Source organism: Mytilus galloprovincialis, chromosome 1, assembly GCF_965363235.1.
Source record: "Mytilus galloprovincialis chromosome 1, xbMytGall1.hap1.1, whole genome shotgun sequence".
NCBI lineage: Eukaryota > Metazoa > Mollusca > Bivalvia > Mytilida > Mytilidae > Mytilus > Mytilus galloprovincialis.
Window position 1 is genome coordinate 31,786,481 of NC_134838.1, and position 18,324 is coordinate 31,804,804.

Consider the following 18,324-nt stretch of genomic DNA (forward strand, 5'->3'; position numbering starts at 1 on the left):
AATTTTGTGTAGGTTAGTAGGTATGATGTTTTTTTTTTAATCATCGTAACTAAAAAGTACCGTAAAGGGAAATTTTCTGGACTTTTAACAGGGCTTGACTATAAATGTCTAGTTATTCTTGCTGCTTAAACCAAAAATGTCCATAAAATATGGTACTAAGATAGACATGAAAATTTAGTGTAGATACAGTGGCAGGAAACACAACTCATACACACAAAAATATTAATTCATTCTATTAAATTAAAAGTTGATATCGGAAATACTGACTGAATGTAAAAAAAAAAAAAAACGGTGAACAGGATATAGATTGCATTTACATGGATATAAAGGACATTATGATGTAATGGTATTTCCTATGGAGTACTTTTATCATCTATAAATTGTACATGTGAAATCCTGGTTGAACAAGTTCTACTGACCTTCTTTTCAACATTAATGACTCTTTTGGTGATCAAAACATTTCAGGAATTCCATTGAAATATTGAAAACAACACATTTAATAATTTCTTGCGTTTGAACACATGCTTAACATTAAATGAATATAGATCTAATATGTAACCTTACTGCACTCACTGCAGATTCATAAACTATGTACACATATATTTCAAAACAAGTTCAGAAAATTACATTCCACACACGGAATAGAAGATAAAAAGATACATGAATTTATATATGACAATAACAGATAGTTATCAAGTTGTCAATAAAAGACAGTGACTTCAGTATGAGTAGGACTATGTGGCTAACTTATAGCTAGTGACTACTGTGGCTAACTTATAGCTAGTGATTATGTGGCTAACTAATAGCTAATAACTAGATGGCAAACCTAGGTAACTAGTAACTATGTCGCACACCAAGGTAGCTAGTAATTAGGGGGCAAACTTAAGCAGCTAGTGAATAGATGGAAAACTGAGGAAGCTAGTGACTAAGTGGCAAGTTGAGGTAGTTGGTGACTAGGTGGCAAGTTGAGGTAGCTGGTGACTAAGTCGCAAGTTGAGGTAGCTGGTGACTAAGTGGTATACTTGGGTAGTTAGTGACTATGTGGCAAACTTAAGGTAGCTGGTGACTAAGTGGTATACTTGGGTAGTTAGTGACTATGTAACAAACTTAAGAACCTAGTGACTAAGTGGCAAGTTTTAGTAGCTAGTGACAAGGTGGCAAACTTTGTTTGCTAGTGACTAGGCAACAAACTTTGGTAGCTAGTGACTAACAGGTAAACTTTGACTAGGTAGTATACTTAAGTAGCTAGTGAGTAGATGGCAAACTAAGGTACATTTCACACAGATTCACTAAGGCACTTATATCACACATTGCCAAAGGAGAATTAATTGGTTAGAATTCATGAGACAAACACAAAGAAGTACATATAAATACAATTGAAATTGTGGATTTGAGACTAAAATCATTTTTAATAGACCTCTGTTGACAGATTAAGCATCAAAATGCATGAAGAAGAGAAGAAGTAACCTTGCTAGATTTAACCTTGTTTTTAACCATTCCACTAAATACAAATTACTGATAAATATCATCATTGATTGAAAGAAAAACTAGGATCTACAATGCACTGAAATATTTAAAGATATAAAAGTTTACATAAAATGATCAGTTGAACCAACTATACATGAAATCTATAGAATTTAAGTACACGTATACCTGCACTGACACATGGGTGGGTTAAGTCACATTTTAAATCTTTAACAAAAGACTTCACCAGCTATTTAAATATTTGTTCAGACTTTACAATCAAGAAAGAAAGTCAATACTGCCAGCTCAGCAATAAAGTATTGATCAGTGGTCTGATAACAGACTTTTATCCTACTTTTCAATATAATGATTGGATGGAATAGATTTTTTATTTACATCTTTAACAATCAGTTGTCAAGCAATATTTAAGTTGTTCTTTATTTTTGCCCTTTTTTTCTGTTAATATGCACTATGAGGTGATACAATAATGGTGTTAATGGCATAACTGCTTGATATTTAACAATTAATTTGTAATGGTTTTTCAATAACGGCCCAAATGATTGTTCATGTGATAAGAAAGTACTTTTATTCCTTAAAGTACACATCACATGCAGTAAATCGTATAACCCATTTATTTTCAGATCTACATTAATCCTAGCTATAGTGGTTAGAAGCAGTTATATTAGAAACCCCTTCAATATCTTGATTTATAGCTGTCTTTATTATTCTCGGAATCTCCTCCTTTAAAATTTTCTTATTTCTTTCATTTAGATAGACAATAACATTCTTAAAGATCTTGACTTATTTCATATATTTTTTTATCAAATAAGACATTTTTTCTATTTTGGGTTGATGCGAAAGGAAGTTGTTCGTCAGTCACTCCCCTTCTATTTCCTGATTTTCCTAATCTTAAAAATTTCCTGATTTTCCTCATCTTAAAAATTTCCTGATTTTCCTCATCTTAAAAGAGTTGACATGATCTAAGGGAAGACATCAAAGGTTCAATGTAGGATAAAAAACTTAATTCATACAGTTTTTTTTTACTGACCCCCCCTACCCCACTCTTAACTTAATTTGGGAAAAATTGATTGACCAATAAGGGTATATAAAAAATCGATATCAATTAAACACAACTTGCAGCAATTTTGACCCTCCACTATTTGAATTACGTTTTTTATCCTTCATTGATATTTTGATGTCGTCCCTAAACAAATGCCAATCATTCATTTCAATGTTTATGTCTTGCTTCATTCTGGACTCTTTTCAAGAATGAAGTACATACATATATAATTTAATTTTGGATGTAACGCGTCTTCTGATTGGCTGACGTTATTTTGTTATGAGCCCATAGACATAATTTAGTCATGTGACCGTGACGTCATCAATGTTTTTTCATGGTTTTCTACGGTTCAAAATGGAATTTAGAATTAAATTATAAGAAATGACTGTAATATTTTTTTGTCTATTCGAATAGACAGAAAAAATATTACACTCATTCCTTTATTGTATTTTTTTTTAACTGTGGTATGATCACCAATAAAACAACTCTATACAAGAGACCAAATGATATAGAGTTTAGGCCAAATAAAATAGTATGTGTGGTTCCAGTTACATTTTTAAAAAAGTAAAGATATGTAGGTAGGGATTTTTTGTTTTATTTATATGTTGTTTTTTTTTACATTGAGTCAATGGGAGCAACATTCTGATTTTAACGGTGCTAAATGAAAAATGACCAAAAAAGTCTTTAGGGTATGCTATTATTAAGACTAAAAAGTAGGGTAGGAAGGGTAAATGGAACCACACACATATTTTTATTTGGCCTTATAGACTATAGGTCTCCGTTCAGTCTTACAGCAACAATACCAATATATAACTATTTTAAAAAATCTATATTTAATTATGAATTTTATAACAACTTGTTTTATAATACAATGTACATATGTTGCCATAGAATTTACATATATAATTTTAATATGAAACTGGCAGCTGTCATTAATAACAATGATGTCAGCTATAATTGTACTGAGTCTTATAATGGTGCTAGAAATTAAATTAAACCATGTTTTGTTCACTGAGGTTTAAAATGTCATGTGGCTTAACAGTTACAGTTCTTCAATCATGGAGAAATTTATAACTATGTTTCTAGGTCAAGTTAAAAACCAATGGTTTATAAAAAGATTATCTTTTATTTGGTTAACCTGAAAAGGGTGCTTAATTTAGTCAAATCAATATTACATTCAATAAAATCAAAGAAGAAATTGATTTTTGGACGTTATATATATCTTTCTTTGACAGATAAAGGGTTAAGACACCTATAAATATAAACTCAAATATTTAAACAAGAACAATTTTACTCTACATTTCCATGATAAGCAAAAGTACAGAGAACAAAGAAAAATTTAAAAAGGGTGATGTTGAAAACTTAATTCAACAATGATTTATAGTTGGACTCCCAACAAAAGAAGACTTGTACTGTTCGAAAACTATTTGTTAAAAGGAGAATTGATTTTTGTAATTTATATTGACCCCATCAAAAGTAGAAATAAAAAAATATTTTGTCAATAATTGGAGGGTATAGCAACTTTAAATTAATACTTCTTAATCTGATCAATAATTGTCCAAAACTAGAGGCTCTAAAGAGCCTGTGTCGCTCACCTTGGTCTAGGTGAATATTAAAGGAAGCAGATGGATTCATGACAAAATTGTGTTTTGGTGATGGTGATGTGTTTGTACATCTTACTTTACTGAACATTCTTGCTGCTTAAAATTATCTCTATCTATAATGAACTTGGCCCATTAGTTTCAGTGGAAAATGTTAGTAAAAATTTACAAATTTTATGAAAATTGTTAAAAATTGACTATAAAGAACAATAACTCCTAAGGGGGTCAATTGACCATTTCGGTCATGTTGACTTATTTGTAAATCTTACTTTGCTGAACATTATTGTTGTTTACAGTTTATCTCTATCAATAATAATATTCAAGATAATGACCAAAAACAGCAAAATTTCCTTAAAACTAACAATTCAGGGTCAGCAACCCAACAACGGGTTGTCCGATTCATCTAAAAATTTCAGAGCAGATAAATGTTGACCTGATAAACAATTTTACCCCTGTCAGATTTGCTCTAAATGCTTTGGGTTTTGAGTTATAAGCCAAAAACTGCATTTTACCCCATGTTCTATTTTTAGCCATGGCGGCCATTTTGTTTGGATGGCCGGGTCACCGGACACATTTTTCAAACTACTAACCCAAAAGATGATTGTGGCCAAGTTTGGATTAATTTGGCCAAGTAGTTTCAGAGGAGACGATTTTTGTAAAAGATTAGTAAGATTTACGAAAAATGGTTAAAAATTGACTATAAAGGGCAATAACTCCTAAAGGGGTCAACTGACCATTTTGCTCATGTTGACTTATTTGTAAATCTTACTTTGCTGAACATTATTGGTGTTTATAGTTTATCTCTATCTATAATAATATTCAAGATAATAACCAAAAACATCAAAATTTCCTTAAAATTACTAATTCAGGGCCAGCAACCCCACAACGGGTTGTCCAATTCATCTGAAAATTTCAGGGCAGATATATCTTGAACTGATAAACAATTTTACCTCTGTCAGATTTGCTCTAAATGCTTTGGGTTTTGAGTTATAAGCCAAAAACTGCATTTTACCCCATGTTCTATTTTTAGCCATGGCGGCCATTTTGTTTGGATGGCCGGGTCACTGGACACATTTTTCGAACTACTAACCCAAAAGATGATTGTGGCCAAGTTTGGATTAATTTGGCCAAGTAGTTTCAGAGGAGACGATTTTTGTAAAAGATTAGTAAGATTTACGAAAAATGGTTAAAAATTGACTATAAAGGGCAATAACTCCTAAAGGGGTCAACTGACCATTTTGCTCATGTTGACTTATTTGTAAATCTTACTTTGCTGAACATTATTGGTGTTTATAGTTTATCTCTATCTATAATAATATTCAAGATAATAACCAAAAACATCAAAATTTCCTTAAAATTACTAATTCAGGGCCAGCAACCCCACAACGGGTTGTCCAATTCATCTGAAAATTTCAGGGCAGATATATCTTGAACTGATAAACAATTTTACCTCTGTCAGATTTGCTCTAAATGCTTTGGGTTTTGAGTTATAAGCCAAAAACTGCATTTTACCCCATGTTCTATTTTTAGCCATGGCGGCCATTTTGTTTGGATGGCCGGGTCACTGGACACATTTTTCGAACTACTAACCCAAAAGATGATTGTGGCCAAGTTTGGATTAATTTGGCCAAGTAGTTTCAGAGGAGAAGATTTTTGTAAAAGATTAGTAAGATTTACGAAAAATGGTTAAAAATTGACTATAAAGGGCAATAACTCCTAAAGGGGTCAACTGACCATTTTGCTCATGTTGACTTATTTGTAAATCTTACTTTGCTGAACATTATTGGTGTTTATAGTTTATCTCTATCTATAATAATATTCAAGATAATAACCAAAAACATCAAAATTTCCTTAAAATTACTAATTCAGGGCCAGCAACCCCACAACGGGTTGTCCAATTCATCTGAAAATTTCAGGGCAGATATATCTTGAACTGATAAACAATTTTACCTCTGTCAGATTTGCTCTAAATGCTTTGGGTTTTGAGTTATAAGCCAAAAACTGCATTTTACCCCATGTTCTATTTATAGCCATGGCGGCCATCTTGTTTGGATGGCCGGGTCACCGGACACATTTTTCGAACTACTAACCCTAAAGATGATTGTGGCCAAGTTTGGATTAATTTGGCCCCGTAGTTTCAGAGGAGAAGATTTTTGTAAAATATTACTAAGATTTACGAAAAATGGTTAAAAATTGACTATAAAGGGCAATAACTTCTAAAGGGGTCAACTGACCATTTCAGTCATGTTGACTTATTTGTAAATCTTACTTAACGGATTATATAAAGGTGATTTAAGTAAGGAGAAAGTTTTCTGGATGATGTAATTTTATGCTGAACATTATTGCTGTTTACTGTTTATCTCTATCTATAATAATATTCAAGATAATAACCAAAAACAGCAAAATTTCCTTAAAATTACTAATTCAGGGGCAGTAACCCAACAACGGGTTATCCGATTCATCTGAAAATTTCAGGGCAGATAGATCTTCACCTGTTTAACAATTCTACCCCATGTCAGATTTGCTCTAAATGCTTTGGTTTTTGAGTTATGAGCCAAAAACTGCATTTTACCCCTATGTTCTATTTTTAGCCATGGCGGCCATATTGGATGGTTGGCCGGGTCACCGGACACATTTTTTAAACTAGATACCCCAATGATGATTGTGGCCAAGTTTGGTTTAATTTGGCCCAGTAGTTTCAGAGAAGAAGATTTTTGTAAAAGTTAACGACGACGACGGACGACGGACGACAGACGACGCCGGACGCCGGACGCCAAGTGATGAGAAAAGCTCACTTGGCCTTTTAGGCCAGGTGAGCTAAAAAAGGAATGTGTTAAGAAGATGCCATTTTAACCTTTATGATTACCATGTCAGACTGATGGAATGGTTTGAAGAGAACAGAAGATCATAATATGCTATATTTGAGGTGACCATTATTTCTCTACCTGTTATAATTTCAAAGATGGTGATATAAAATGATTTATTTTCAGCCACAGTGGCCATGTTTTTTTCCAAGATTAGTCATCTTGTTTATAGCAGTAAAGATTTTCTAAAGTTTCGGTACAACAATGCTGATACATGATAGATGCCTAGTGATGGCAATATCTAGTCTGCACCAAAATCTATTCTGAATACTAAGTCCAATGATCAATACTCTAAAATTTTCTTTCACATGTGTCTAAACTAAGTTATGAAAATGCTAACTAGTCTGAATAAAATTTAATAGTCTAGAACATTTGACTAGTGGCTAACAGTACTAGTGTAGGGTCAATAACTGGATCTTTGGTCTATTTACATATCAATTATACTTTGGTATGCTGATTACCATATCTATATTTTAACAAACTTGATTCAAATTTACAATAATTCATTTAAAAAAACTTTCAATGATGTATAAATCAAATACATTATTCTCTCATGGAAATTTGACATGCTTCCAGAGGATTTATAGCAGCTAATGAAATGTTTCATTTTAAAAAATTTAAAGAATAAATGACTGTTATTTCAGAATTAAAAGGATTGTGCATTTTAATCTAATTTTCATACATCAAAGTGACAATTAGTTGAATTACTGTACACCATTGATGATACACTCTTATAAGTTCAAATTTAACAAATCCCAACATATTGGTGTGCATTGTTGAATATTTTACCCAGAATGCATTAGATTATAAACTGATAAATTGGCTGCAGTGACAAGACCTATGAGTTTTCATTAATCGATAATCTTATTACCAATGCATAAATAAATAGTAAACAACTTATGGAACAGCAATGTTTGGTAGAAATGATAACTCGTTTCAACTCGAGCGCAACCATGCCATAACCTTACTGGTACCATGTTGACTAGAGAGGTAAGGTGCCAGGTACCAACTTATCATTATAACAAGATCCTATCTCCATTAACAAGATATCAACACACTGACTACTAGAGTAAGATCATTAAATGACCTATTTGAACTAAAAACAATTAGACATATAGGCAAATAACTGTTATTTCTGTAATTGTAAACTGACCATAACCAGTGTAATTTGGTTAAACATCAAGTAAACATCGTTAAAGTGACACACACATTGAAATGTAGGCATGAAAAAAATTAAAAAATACAGAGATATCTAATCAGAAGCTTTAATAATGGCTCTGAAAAACTTGTAACAGGATAAATTATCAGGGGCAAAAATTAACTCTTTATGTTCCATAACTCTGGAAAGACAAACAAGAAAATTATCAAAATCCAAAGAGTCACATTCATCAACCCCAAAGTAAGTCTACCAGAGCTAGTGCATGTCTTAAATTTGTTTTTTATTATCCCCTTAACTCTGGAATGACAAGTTGGGAAATCAAAATCAAATGGCACCTCACTTTCACCAATTCTATCAATTATGTGAAAGTTCCAGTATACAAATTATCCAATCTTACTCAAAGTTATTAAGGTACAACACATGAAAAATATTAAATTTCCTATTTATCACATTTATTTTATCTATGATATGGGAAATTTCCTCTTTGATATGGGAAATTTTATCTATGATATGGGAATGATCTCGTTTTGAGATATTCATCCCTTTACTGACATAGATTATATCCCCAATGAATGCACTAATGACTACACTATATGGAATGATTCTAAACAAGTGTTTATTCTTTTTTTATAAAAAGAATTTTTCTTATTGAAAGATATTTTTTTTAAATATTTTTATTTAAGCTTTGGATGATCCTTACTTACTAGTAATTAATTGTGACCTTTTTGTCATGTGACTTTATCTCTGTTTCCCTTAACCTTGACATATATAATGTGCAAATTGTGCATATACATGAAGTGTATAAGCTTCACTATCCTAATCTTCGTACTCCTAATTATTGACATCAGTCATCTGTCAAAACTTATGTGTATAATATGTCAATTGAGTTGATTTTACCATCCTGGTTTTGAACTGAAAAGATTTTACTTATAACAGGATGTAATACACATTTAAAATTCATTTTTGTTTTCAAATTTAATTATAAAATTATAACTGAAAAGTTTGTCAAACACTTTTGCATCCCATGTTAATAAATAGAAGTGGCAGATTCATGGCCACGTAGAGAGAGTATGCCACCCCTTCAATCGCCAATTTTAAATAAATTTATCATGTTATTCACAATTTATATGCTTTTAGCATAAAATTACATCATCCAGAAAACTTTCTCCTTACTTAAATCACCTTTATATAATCCGTTTTATGTAAATATGCCCCTCTCCCTTTCATAATTCTGGATCCTGCCCTGATTAATATGATATAATATCATATTAATCAGGGGTAGAATCATATATGTTGTACTCTTTCATATTTTTTTGTCTACATCTTTCATTTAAATATTACTTTACTTTTGGATCCATTTCGAAATCCTAATTTTTTTTATTATAAATCTGTACTTTTATAAATTTTATCAAAATAATGATAATAACATCATTGAATGAGTCATGCCGGGCAGCAGACATAATTATCACAATTTTATCAGACATTGGAGTACATTATATTTACATGTGAGGGTCAGGTGATTTTAATCAAAACATTGTCTGACAAACAAAGCAAAACAAGCACACAAGCAGAAACATATTCACCATGCACATGAACATGAACTGTACCAGTGTTAACCCTTACACATGATCCAAGAGGAATAACTCTAACTTTACAAAGTTAGAAAGAATGCTACATTTTCTTCACTTCTTTTAATTTTTTTCAAATACACTTTCCCTCTTTAAACAAATGTTGAAACAAATAACTGCTGCTTGAATTTGTCATGTTTATGGTTCTTTTTTTTATCTAGAATTAAATTAGGTTTAATAATTTTCAAGCATATGAGCGTGTGTATGAATACATGTATTCATTTTAAAAGCTTCCTTGTACAATATGAAGCATAACAACCAGTGAAGTGGAAACTAAACTGATCAGATTGTAAACACATCCTTGCAACATATTGTTGTCTACTTTATCTAGACCAACATTTTTACATGTACATGTACTTCTAGTTGAGTAAGAAAATGTAACATTGTACAAGAAATCATTGTCTTTCAATCAAGTCAATTGTCAATCCTAGAGGTTGGAAGTAATATAAATAATCATTCATTTTATCAAGCTGTCATGTCTATCAAATAATATTCCTCATAGATTGTTATTGAAATTTTGGCCTTTAAATTCAGTGAAAATCAAGGAGTAAAAAATTTTATACATCAATTAGCTGAAATACAGTAAAAATTTACTATTTAATTTTTCTTAGTAATATTACCACATCCCTAGTCATGCTAGTCGACACTGAAATACTCCCATACAGTATTCTATAGCATTTCAACTCTAGAGGTGCACATGTCATCTTAACATGAACTATTATGGGATGTTTTCAGATCTTACATCTTGTAACAATCAAATATAACAAAGTAGAGTGAAAGATCTAATCTAAAATTGATAGTTGTGACCAGTCACTAATTAAAGTTGTGTAATTTAAAATTTCACACAATAACCTCAATCATATATATAACAGTACATGTATAGAGAACAGACTTCAAAGAATTACATTAAATTGTGTTTCACTACCCTTTCTCAGAAATACAACTTTTTTTGTATCAAATAAACTCCAGTTTCCTGTTTCCTAAGAAGAGAGTATAGTAAAACTGTAAAAATGGAGTTTGCACACAATCTAAAACATATCTTGAGGATTATAAGAAAAAAAACACCTCATCCTACCATAACAAGATATATGAGAAACAGGGTGTTTTAGCAATTCTAAAAGGAATAGGTGGTACATAAAAAAAAAAGGCCATGATTAGAATAATTGCTATGCTTCGCAAACTGAATAGTTCTAGTAACAATAACATTATTTCTGACTTCTAAAGCAGTTCACATTTCAAACACTGATGAAATGACCTGAAATTTAAACATAATGTAACGGATTTCGGCCTCGTTGTTCAACAGTTTGTGTCCCCTCCCCCTTTTCACTTTTTATCAAGTTAAATCTCTGTTTAAACCGTATTGGATACTTACAAATTTTTGAATATGTTTCTTTTTATTAGAATAAGTTATCTTAGATATTCATTATAAACAGGAACTTGTGCAAAGATAAAAATAACGTCAAGTCCCACCTGAAACTGAGTCGCCTTTCTATTTATTTTTGTAGTGTAAATACAGAATTTCCTTATACTGGACCTACCTTTATATATTTGTTGATGATTGTATTATGTTGTTTTAATCTCTATGTATAATTATATTGAGTGAATTAGTTAACCGGGTCAAGTTTCTAGAGACTCAGAGTCTCTCTTTTTCCTTGTAATGTCCGCCATGCTTACTTGAGTCGCTTTACCGTAAACCGTCAAAGTGCACTGTCCTGAACGGCAATATTACGTTGAAATAGAGTCTTTCGAGTCGCTTTTGACGTCAATATGAAGTCTTTTAAGTCTTTTTGTTGTATATATATTGCACTACCAGTGAGCGCTTTAGTCGTGATCGGACTACCGTGGCAAAAGGTTGCTTACAATCACAAGCCTAATAATAAATCCTTTTTCACTGTAACTTACAATTTGAGTCTTGCACTTTTAAAAGGTTAGGAAATATTTTGTCAGAGTTTTACTTTATGTAAAACATAGATTTATAATTTTATATTATAAGAGACTCTAAAGATTAGAGATCATTAGACGTACAAAAAGTTATATACTGGTACAGAAAAGTCAGAAATATAAAATATTCCATATTTTATACAGAGACTCACCGACACAGTCTCGAGTCTTAAAGTCGCTATTCAATAAGACGTCAATATAGTTTTTCTTCAGAGAAAGTAACAGTTAAAGTTATTCTTGTATTATTTACTCGATATACCAATAGTATAGAAACTGCAATTATTAACGATTCTTTACATATATATTACGAAGTCAAATATTCACAAAAAGGACAGTAAAACCCGGAGTCGCAACTGTTGAGAAGTCGACATAACTTATATAATTATAGAGATTTCTATAATTACTTGTTAATAAGATTGTTTATTTAATACATGTGTATATAGAACTTGACCAGAGTACTCACTAGCTTGCATACTATTTAAGTGTTATTTATTGTGTTGATCTGATGTAAAAAGAGATACAATATTGAAATTGTCTGAATTACATATATATATATATATATATATAACTGATCATAGTAACACTTCATTAAATCATTAACTTTAAACGAATTATTTATTTCTGTCTTCTGAATCAACGCATCTTTAAATACACCTATTGGATTACAGGGTTGAGTTAACCCAAGGGAGCAGTCATTTGAAACAGTATTTATTGCCGAGTATTAGTTTGTCTGGCGAATTGTCTAGTTTTGTCAGTGGGTCAGAGTTTCACTTCAGGGTAACGAAAACGCTATAGCAACACAGAGCGAAAACGTTACAATAATAATATACTTGGTATGTGAAAATTATCATTGGCAAGAGTATGAGCTATATGCATAATGATTTAAAATAGCACAGAGTTATATAATTAGTAATTGTATCATATATAACTAACAAAGATAAAACTTCAACTATCAAAGAAAACTTTTGTTTCGTTTCTGTTCTTGCAGTCCAGGAACTCTTACTGTTACTCTCAACTGTGCCTGTTGACAATTCAGCTGTTCTGTACCTATTGTAATTGCAGTTGGACATAATATATATTTAATACGAAAAAATTATATTCAATAACATTGAAGAAAATATTAAATTCAATATGAAAAATGATTGTGTGATCATTGCACTACCAACTGTACAAAAAAAAGTATATTATACATATATATATATATATATACACACACATATTTTCGTTATATGTTAAACTAGAGGCTCTAAAGAGCCTGTGTCGCTCACCTTGGTCTATGTGCATATTAAACAAAGAAAACAGATGGATTCATGACAAAATTGTGTTTTGGTGTTGGTGATGTGTTTGTAGATCTTAATTTATTAAACAATCTTGCTGCTTACAATTATCTCTATCTATAATGAAATTGGCCCAGAAGTGACAGTGGAAAATATTTTGTAAAAATTGTTAAAAATTGACTATAAAGGACAATAACTTCTTAAGGGGTCAATTGACCACTTTGGTCAAGCGGACTTATTTGTAGTTCTTATTTTGCTGTACATTATTGCTATTTACAGTTTATCTCTATCTATAATAATATTCCAGATAATCACCAAAAGCTGCAAAATTATTAAAATTACCAATTCAGGGGCAGCAGCCCAACAACAAGTTGCCCTATTGGTCTGAAAATTTCAGGGCTGATAGATCTTGACCTAATAAACAATTTTATCTACAGCAGATTTTCTGCAAATGCTTTGGTTTTTAGAGATATGAACCAAAAACTGCATTTTACCCCAATGAACTATTTTAGCCATGGTGGCCATCTTGGTTCACAGGCGAGGTCATCAAAAACACTTTTTAAACTAGATACCCTTATGATGATTGTGGACAAGTTTGGTTAAATATGTCTATGTAGCTTCAGAGGAGATGATTTTTGTAAAACATTACAAAAATTTACAAAAAATTGTTAAAATTTGACTATATTTGTAGCCATGGCGGCTATCTTGGTTGGTTGACACATGTTTTAAACTAGATACCCCAATGATGATTGTGGTCAAGTTTGGTTTAATTTGGCCAAGAAGTTTCAGGGGAGAAGATTTTTGTAAAAGTTAATGACAATGGATGACGACAATGACAGACGACGGACGCAAAGTGATGAGAAAAGCTCACTTGGCCATTCGGGCCAGGTGAGCTAATAATAGATGACAAGGGCCAGTTCTCTAGTGCAGTCTTCTTCAACTTTCAAGGGTCCTGAAATGATTGTATTTTCCAGACAAAACATATCCTAAAAACCATGATTAAAACATATTTTTGGTATAGGAGTAAAAATAATGAACATAAATTAACACAGAATGTACAAAATCTTCAACCGTTGATACAGGTTTGTTTACAGTATGTCATGATGTCTGGAATAAATCTGAAAGTTAGAAAAAAATATCCAGCTGTCAGATCCTCAACAGATGACCAAAATTGAGTTTCAAAATTTCAGGAAAACGTTATTTAAATATAGCAAGAATATTTGACCTTGAGAGCAGGCCTTTTAAATATGATTTAATGCTGAAACATCATGATTTTATCATAATGTATGGGCTAAATCTTTTCAATTAGTCTGATGTCTGTGAACTTGCACAAGTAACTATCATATTGAATCATTCTATAGTACTTACCCTCCACTGGCTCTTCAGACTGTTCTATAGTTTTAATAAACTGTACAAATGTCCCAGGAAACAGTCCTTCTGTACCTTTGGTAACATTCTTCCCTTTCAACCAAATATTTGGGTGTTCAAAATTATCAATAGGACCTTTAACTTCAAGAGTGTCGCCTTTTTCTATCTGGATTTCTTCATCATCAGGATCAGAGGTTTGTTCCGAAGGCGTGAAGTCATGCAGTGCCTGGTATACAAATAAAGCACCCGGCATCTCAATCAATTTGTGTCTGAAAAGAATTTTAAGAATATCAAATGAAAGAAAATCATAATTTACTGTAAATTCAGGTATTATTGCAAGGTTTTTATTATTGTGAAAAATGTGACAGAGTTGTAAACGCAATAATTCAAACTCGCATTTTGAAATATTTTATATGATTTAAACAGGATTTTTCTCTACATGTACATTTGTAAATCATAAAAATTAAAATCACAAATAAGTCTAAAATGACAAAATCGCAATAATTTCTGAATTTACAGTAATTTAGACACATGCAAAATGCTATTACTCAAATCTGAAACTTGATTACGGGAAAAGATTTAGTCCCCATGGTAAAGCATTCACAATCAACTGAACTTATGGTGACGCAGTAATTAACAAGAATGTGTCCCCAGTACACGGATGCCACGCTCGCACTATCATTTTCTATGTTCAGTGGACTGTGAAATTGGGGTAATAACTCTAATTTGGCATTAAAATTAGAAAGATCATATCATAGAGAACATGTGTACTAAGATTCAAGTTGATTGGACTTTAACTTCATCAAAAACTACCTTTACCAAAAACTAAATTTAACTTTAACCTAAAGTGGGACAGACAGACGAATGGACGCACAGACCAGAAAACATAATTCCCCTCTACTGTTGTACGTGGGGCATAAAAATCATTAGTTGCATTGTTTGTAATGTATGGGGAAAAACAACAAAACATTTTTACTATTTATAAGGCTGTTTGTGGCCATGTCTTCAGCATTTACAACATCATCCATTGCATTGGCAACGGTTGAAACAGTGTTTTGCATGTTAGCCAATCGGCATTTCATTTGTACAATTCAAAATACCTGTATGTAATATATATAGGCCCAATTTAGAGGTAAATTTATTGATTTAAAAAAGACCAGTTTTGACTGCTATATATGCTTCCTATGTACCTTGTTCACCACATGGAGGTGGTAGTGGGGTAACCAGGAGAATAAAAAAAATACTATTAAAACTTTGTTTTGTGATGGAAAGAGGGCGTCTTTTTAAAGTATTTTTTTGCAATAAAACTTCTTTAATTTCCTATTTTCAGAATATGTTTGTTTTTATACTTTTTCAACATACATGTAACTGCAAAAAAAAAAGGGTCCTTTCATCAGGAAAAAAAAACCATTTCATACATGTATACAAACCTCCATGAAGTTTTGATAAAGTTATAGCTGCAGCTAAGGTAAGGATTGAATGCATGCAAACATGTATAACCAGATTGACAGTGAATGACTGAGTCTGTCCCAAGTCAGAATCCTGTTATTCAGTTGTTGCTGTTTGTTGCATAATACCATATTATATACAGGTGCAAATCCAGCCATTTTCAAAAGTGGGTTCCAACCATATGTCCCCATTCAAAAGCATTAATTATGAACAAAACAACGCCACTGTTACATTTGTTTTTGTTCTTTGTTTGTAATCACCAATGTTTTACCAAGCCACATTCTGGCCACTTAAGCCATTAGTTTCAAAGTTTGAATTGTTTTACATTTGTCATTTCAGTATTTCAGTGCCTTTTATAACTTTTAATACAGTATGAGATTTACTCATTGTTGAAGGCCACATATGCAGTTGCTACACTAACTTCCACATCATTTGGTCTCTAGAGGAGAATTGTCGCATTGGCAATCATACCACATCTTATTTTTTTTTTTAAATTTAATATCCCAAATCTGCCAGAAACAGTTTCTATCCTATTAATTTACATTGTAGGACAGTTCTTATGTACATTGTACATGTATATGTATGAAAGGGGAGGAAGTCCATTATCTTAATAAACCTTTTAGGTATCTAAATACATTGTATATACAAATGTATGGGAGATGGAATGCTATACTACTACATGTGTACATGGCAACATCAGTCAAAATGGCAATGCAGGGTAATGCTCTGATGTAAATCATATTCATAATAATATGAAATTAAAATGATGTTGAAAAAAGTTAATAATTTCAAATTTAATTGATAAGTTTATTGATTTTGATTTTAATTATCATTGTTTTCTGTTACTTAGGACTAAGTGCTCATATAAACAAAATTGTTATTGGATTCTGTGTCACTCCACTTGAGGTTATTGTGATGCTTGATCTCTGGATGTCATTCAACAATCAAAATCACTTGGACTTGGGATTTGAAGCATTAGATATTTTCACTGGTGAGTTTTAACAGCGTGTAACTGGAACATCATGGATTTTCTATGGGAATCAAAAAGCAATAGCAAGCATGAAACTGTCCAGGAAACATATATATGACATACACCAATCTCAAGATGTTTTTTTATGAATGAGTTGTAATGTTTAACCCCAGGTCAACCAGCCTTAGTGACATCAGGACAATCCGTTCCTACTGTGACATAACATGAGCATAATGACATAAGAAATGTACGGGAAAGTGCACTAATTTCATAGTCGTCTTTTTTATGACTTCCGTCTGTCTATAACAAATGTACCAACAAATATTTGTCATATAAAGCTGCCATTGGTTTTTTACATTACTTACATAGCACACAATTTGGACTAAGCATAATGCAGAATATTTTACATTAATTTTCAAAACAGGAAATAAAAAAAAAATCATTTCAATCAAAATCTTGAAGCAAGTTTTTATATGTCAGAACATGATGAAATTGCCCCATCATTAAAATATTTACAATGTTCACAATTCTTAACCAAAAAAACAGTAAAATTGCAAGATGGGCAGTCATGCTAATGCAAATGGAAGTTGTAATGCAGTAAAAGTGAAAGAGTTACCTTGATATAAGTAATGAATATTTACATGTTATTTTTTAGATAAGTTCACAAATGTAACCAAAAATTGTCAAGTGATTACCCAAAAGTAAGAAGATGGATGAACTTGTTTTTCTTCCTTATAGCTACTTATTTCACTTCCCCAACTGAACACAGAAATGTATCTCATAAATATTCAACAAAATAAATAAACATCCTGATTCAACCACCAGTACCTTGATTGATAATTTGTGTCAATTTATAGGTTTAACAAGTTCTATGCTTGGTTGCAACAGTTCATGCACCACTTAAATAACGTTTTCTGTTTCATAAAATAGATTTAAGATTATCAAGGAAATCAGCAATAAGCATTTTCTCCAACTTTGAAGTACAGGAAGTTGCTCAAATGCAGAGCGCCATTTATAAAGTGACGTCACAACTACTGGAGTTACTTCCCCTACACCACTACTTTTCTACAGATAGCATACTGTTTTTTTTTCATATTTAAAAATTAAAAAGCACGCACATTTATAGTAATGGCAATCAAATATGACCGAATAATGGAGAAAAAAATCTTTAAATTTGAAAAATAATCAATTTGACTATTTAATTGCGCTGACATCCAGAAAGGTGTACCAAAGGGTTTTATTCTTGGGTCTCTTTTGTCAAACGCTTTTATAAACGATATTTTTTACTCTAGAGCACGGGGGGGTAACTTCCTATTATTGGGTATACGGGGATGTGCCAAAAATATGGGTCATAATTTTGCGAGATTTTATATAAAAATGACCCTCCTTTTGAATGACATCCTATATTAAAATGCATTTACGTTTGAAAACTGTATATTGATTTGGGGTATGATCTACATATACGTATATATAACCAGTGGCGGATCCAGGGGGGGGGGGGGGTTCCGGGGGTGCGCACCCCCCCTTTATTTTTGCCGATCAA

At 31.8% G+C, this 18,324-nt stretch overlaps 1 protein-coding gene across 3 annotated transcripts in view; it reads right to left on the reverse strand.

Annotated features, from left to right (window-relative positions):
• The window catches only part of LOC143071556 (phosphatidylinositol 3-kinase regulatory subunit alpha-like), a 144,247-nt gene extending 126,445 nt beyond the window's left edge, over positions 1 to 17,802 (reverse strand). For 2 of the 3 annotated variants that reach the window (XM_076245948.1, XM_076245930.1), the window contains exons 1-2: positions 17,610 to 17,802; positions 14,363 to 14,631 (exon numbers count right to left, since the gene is read on the reverse strand). In XM_076245948.1, coding sequence (XP_076102063.1) covers positions 14,363 to 14,615 — 253 coding nt within the window. In that variant the 5' untranslated portion in view covers positions 14,616 to 14,631; positions 17,610 to 17,802. Of the gene's footprint in view, positions 1 to 14,362; positions 14,632 to 17,476; positions 17,590 to 17,609 lie in introns of those variants that run through there. The other variant, XM_076245938.1, reaches the window with a different exon arrangement.
• Between the last annotated feature and the right edge of the window lie 522 nt (positions 17,803 to 18,324).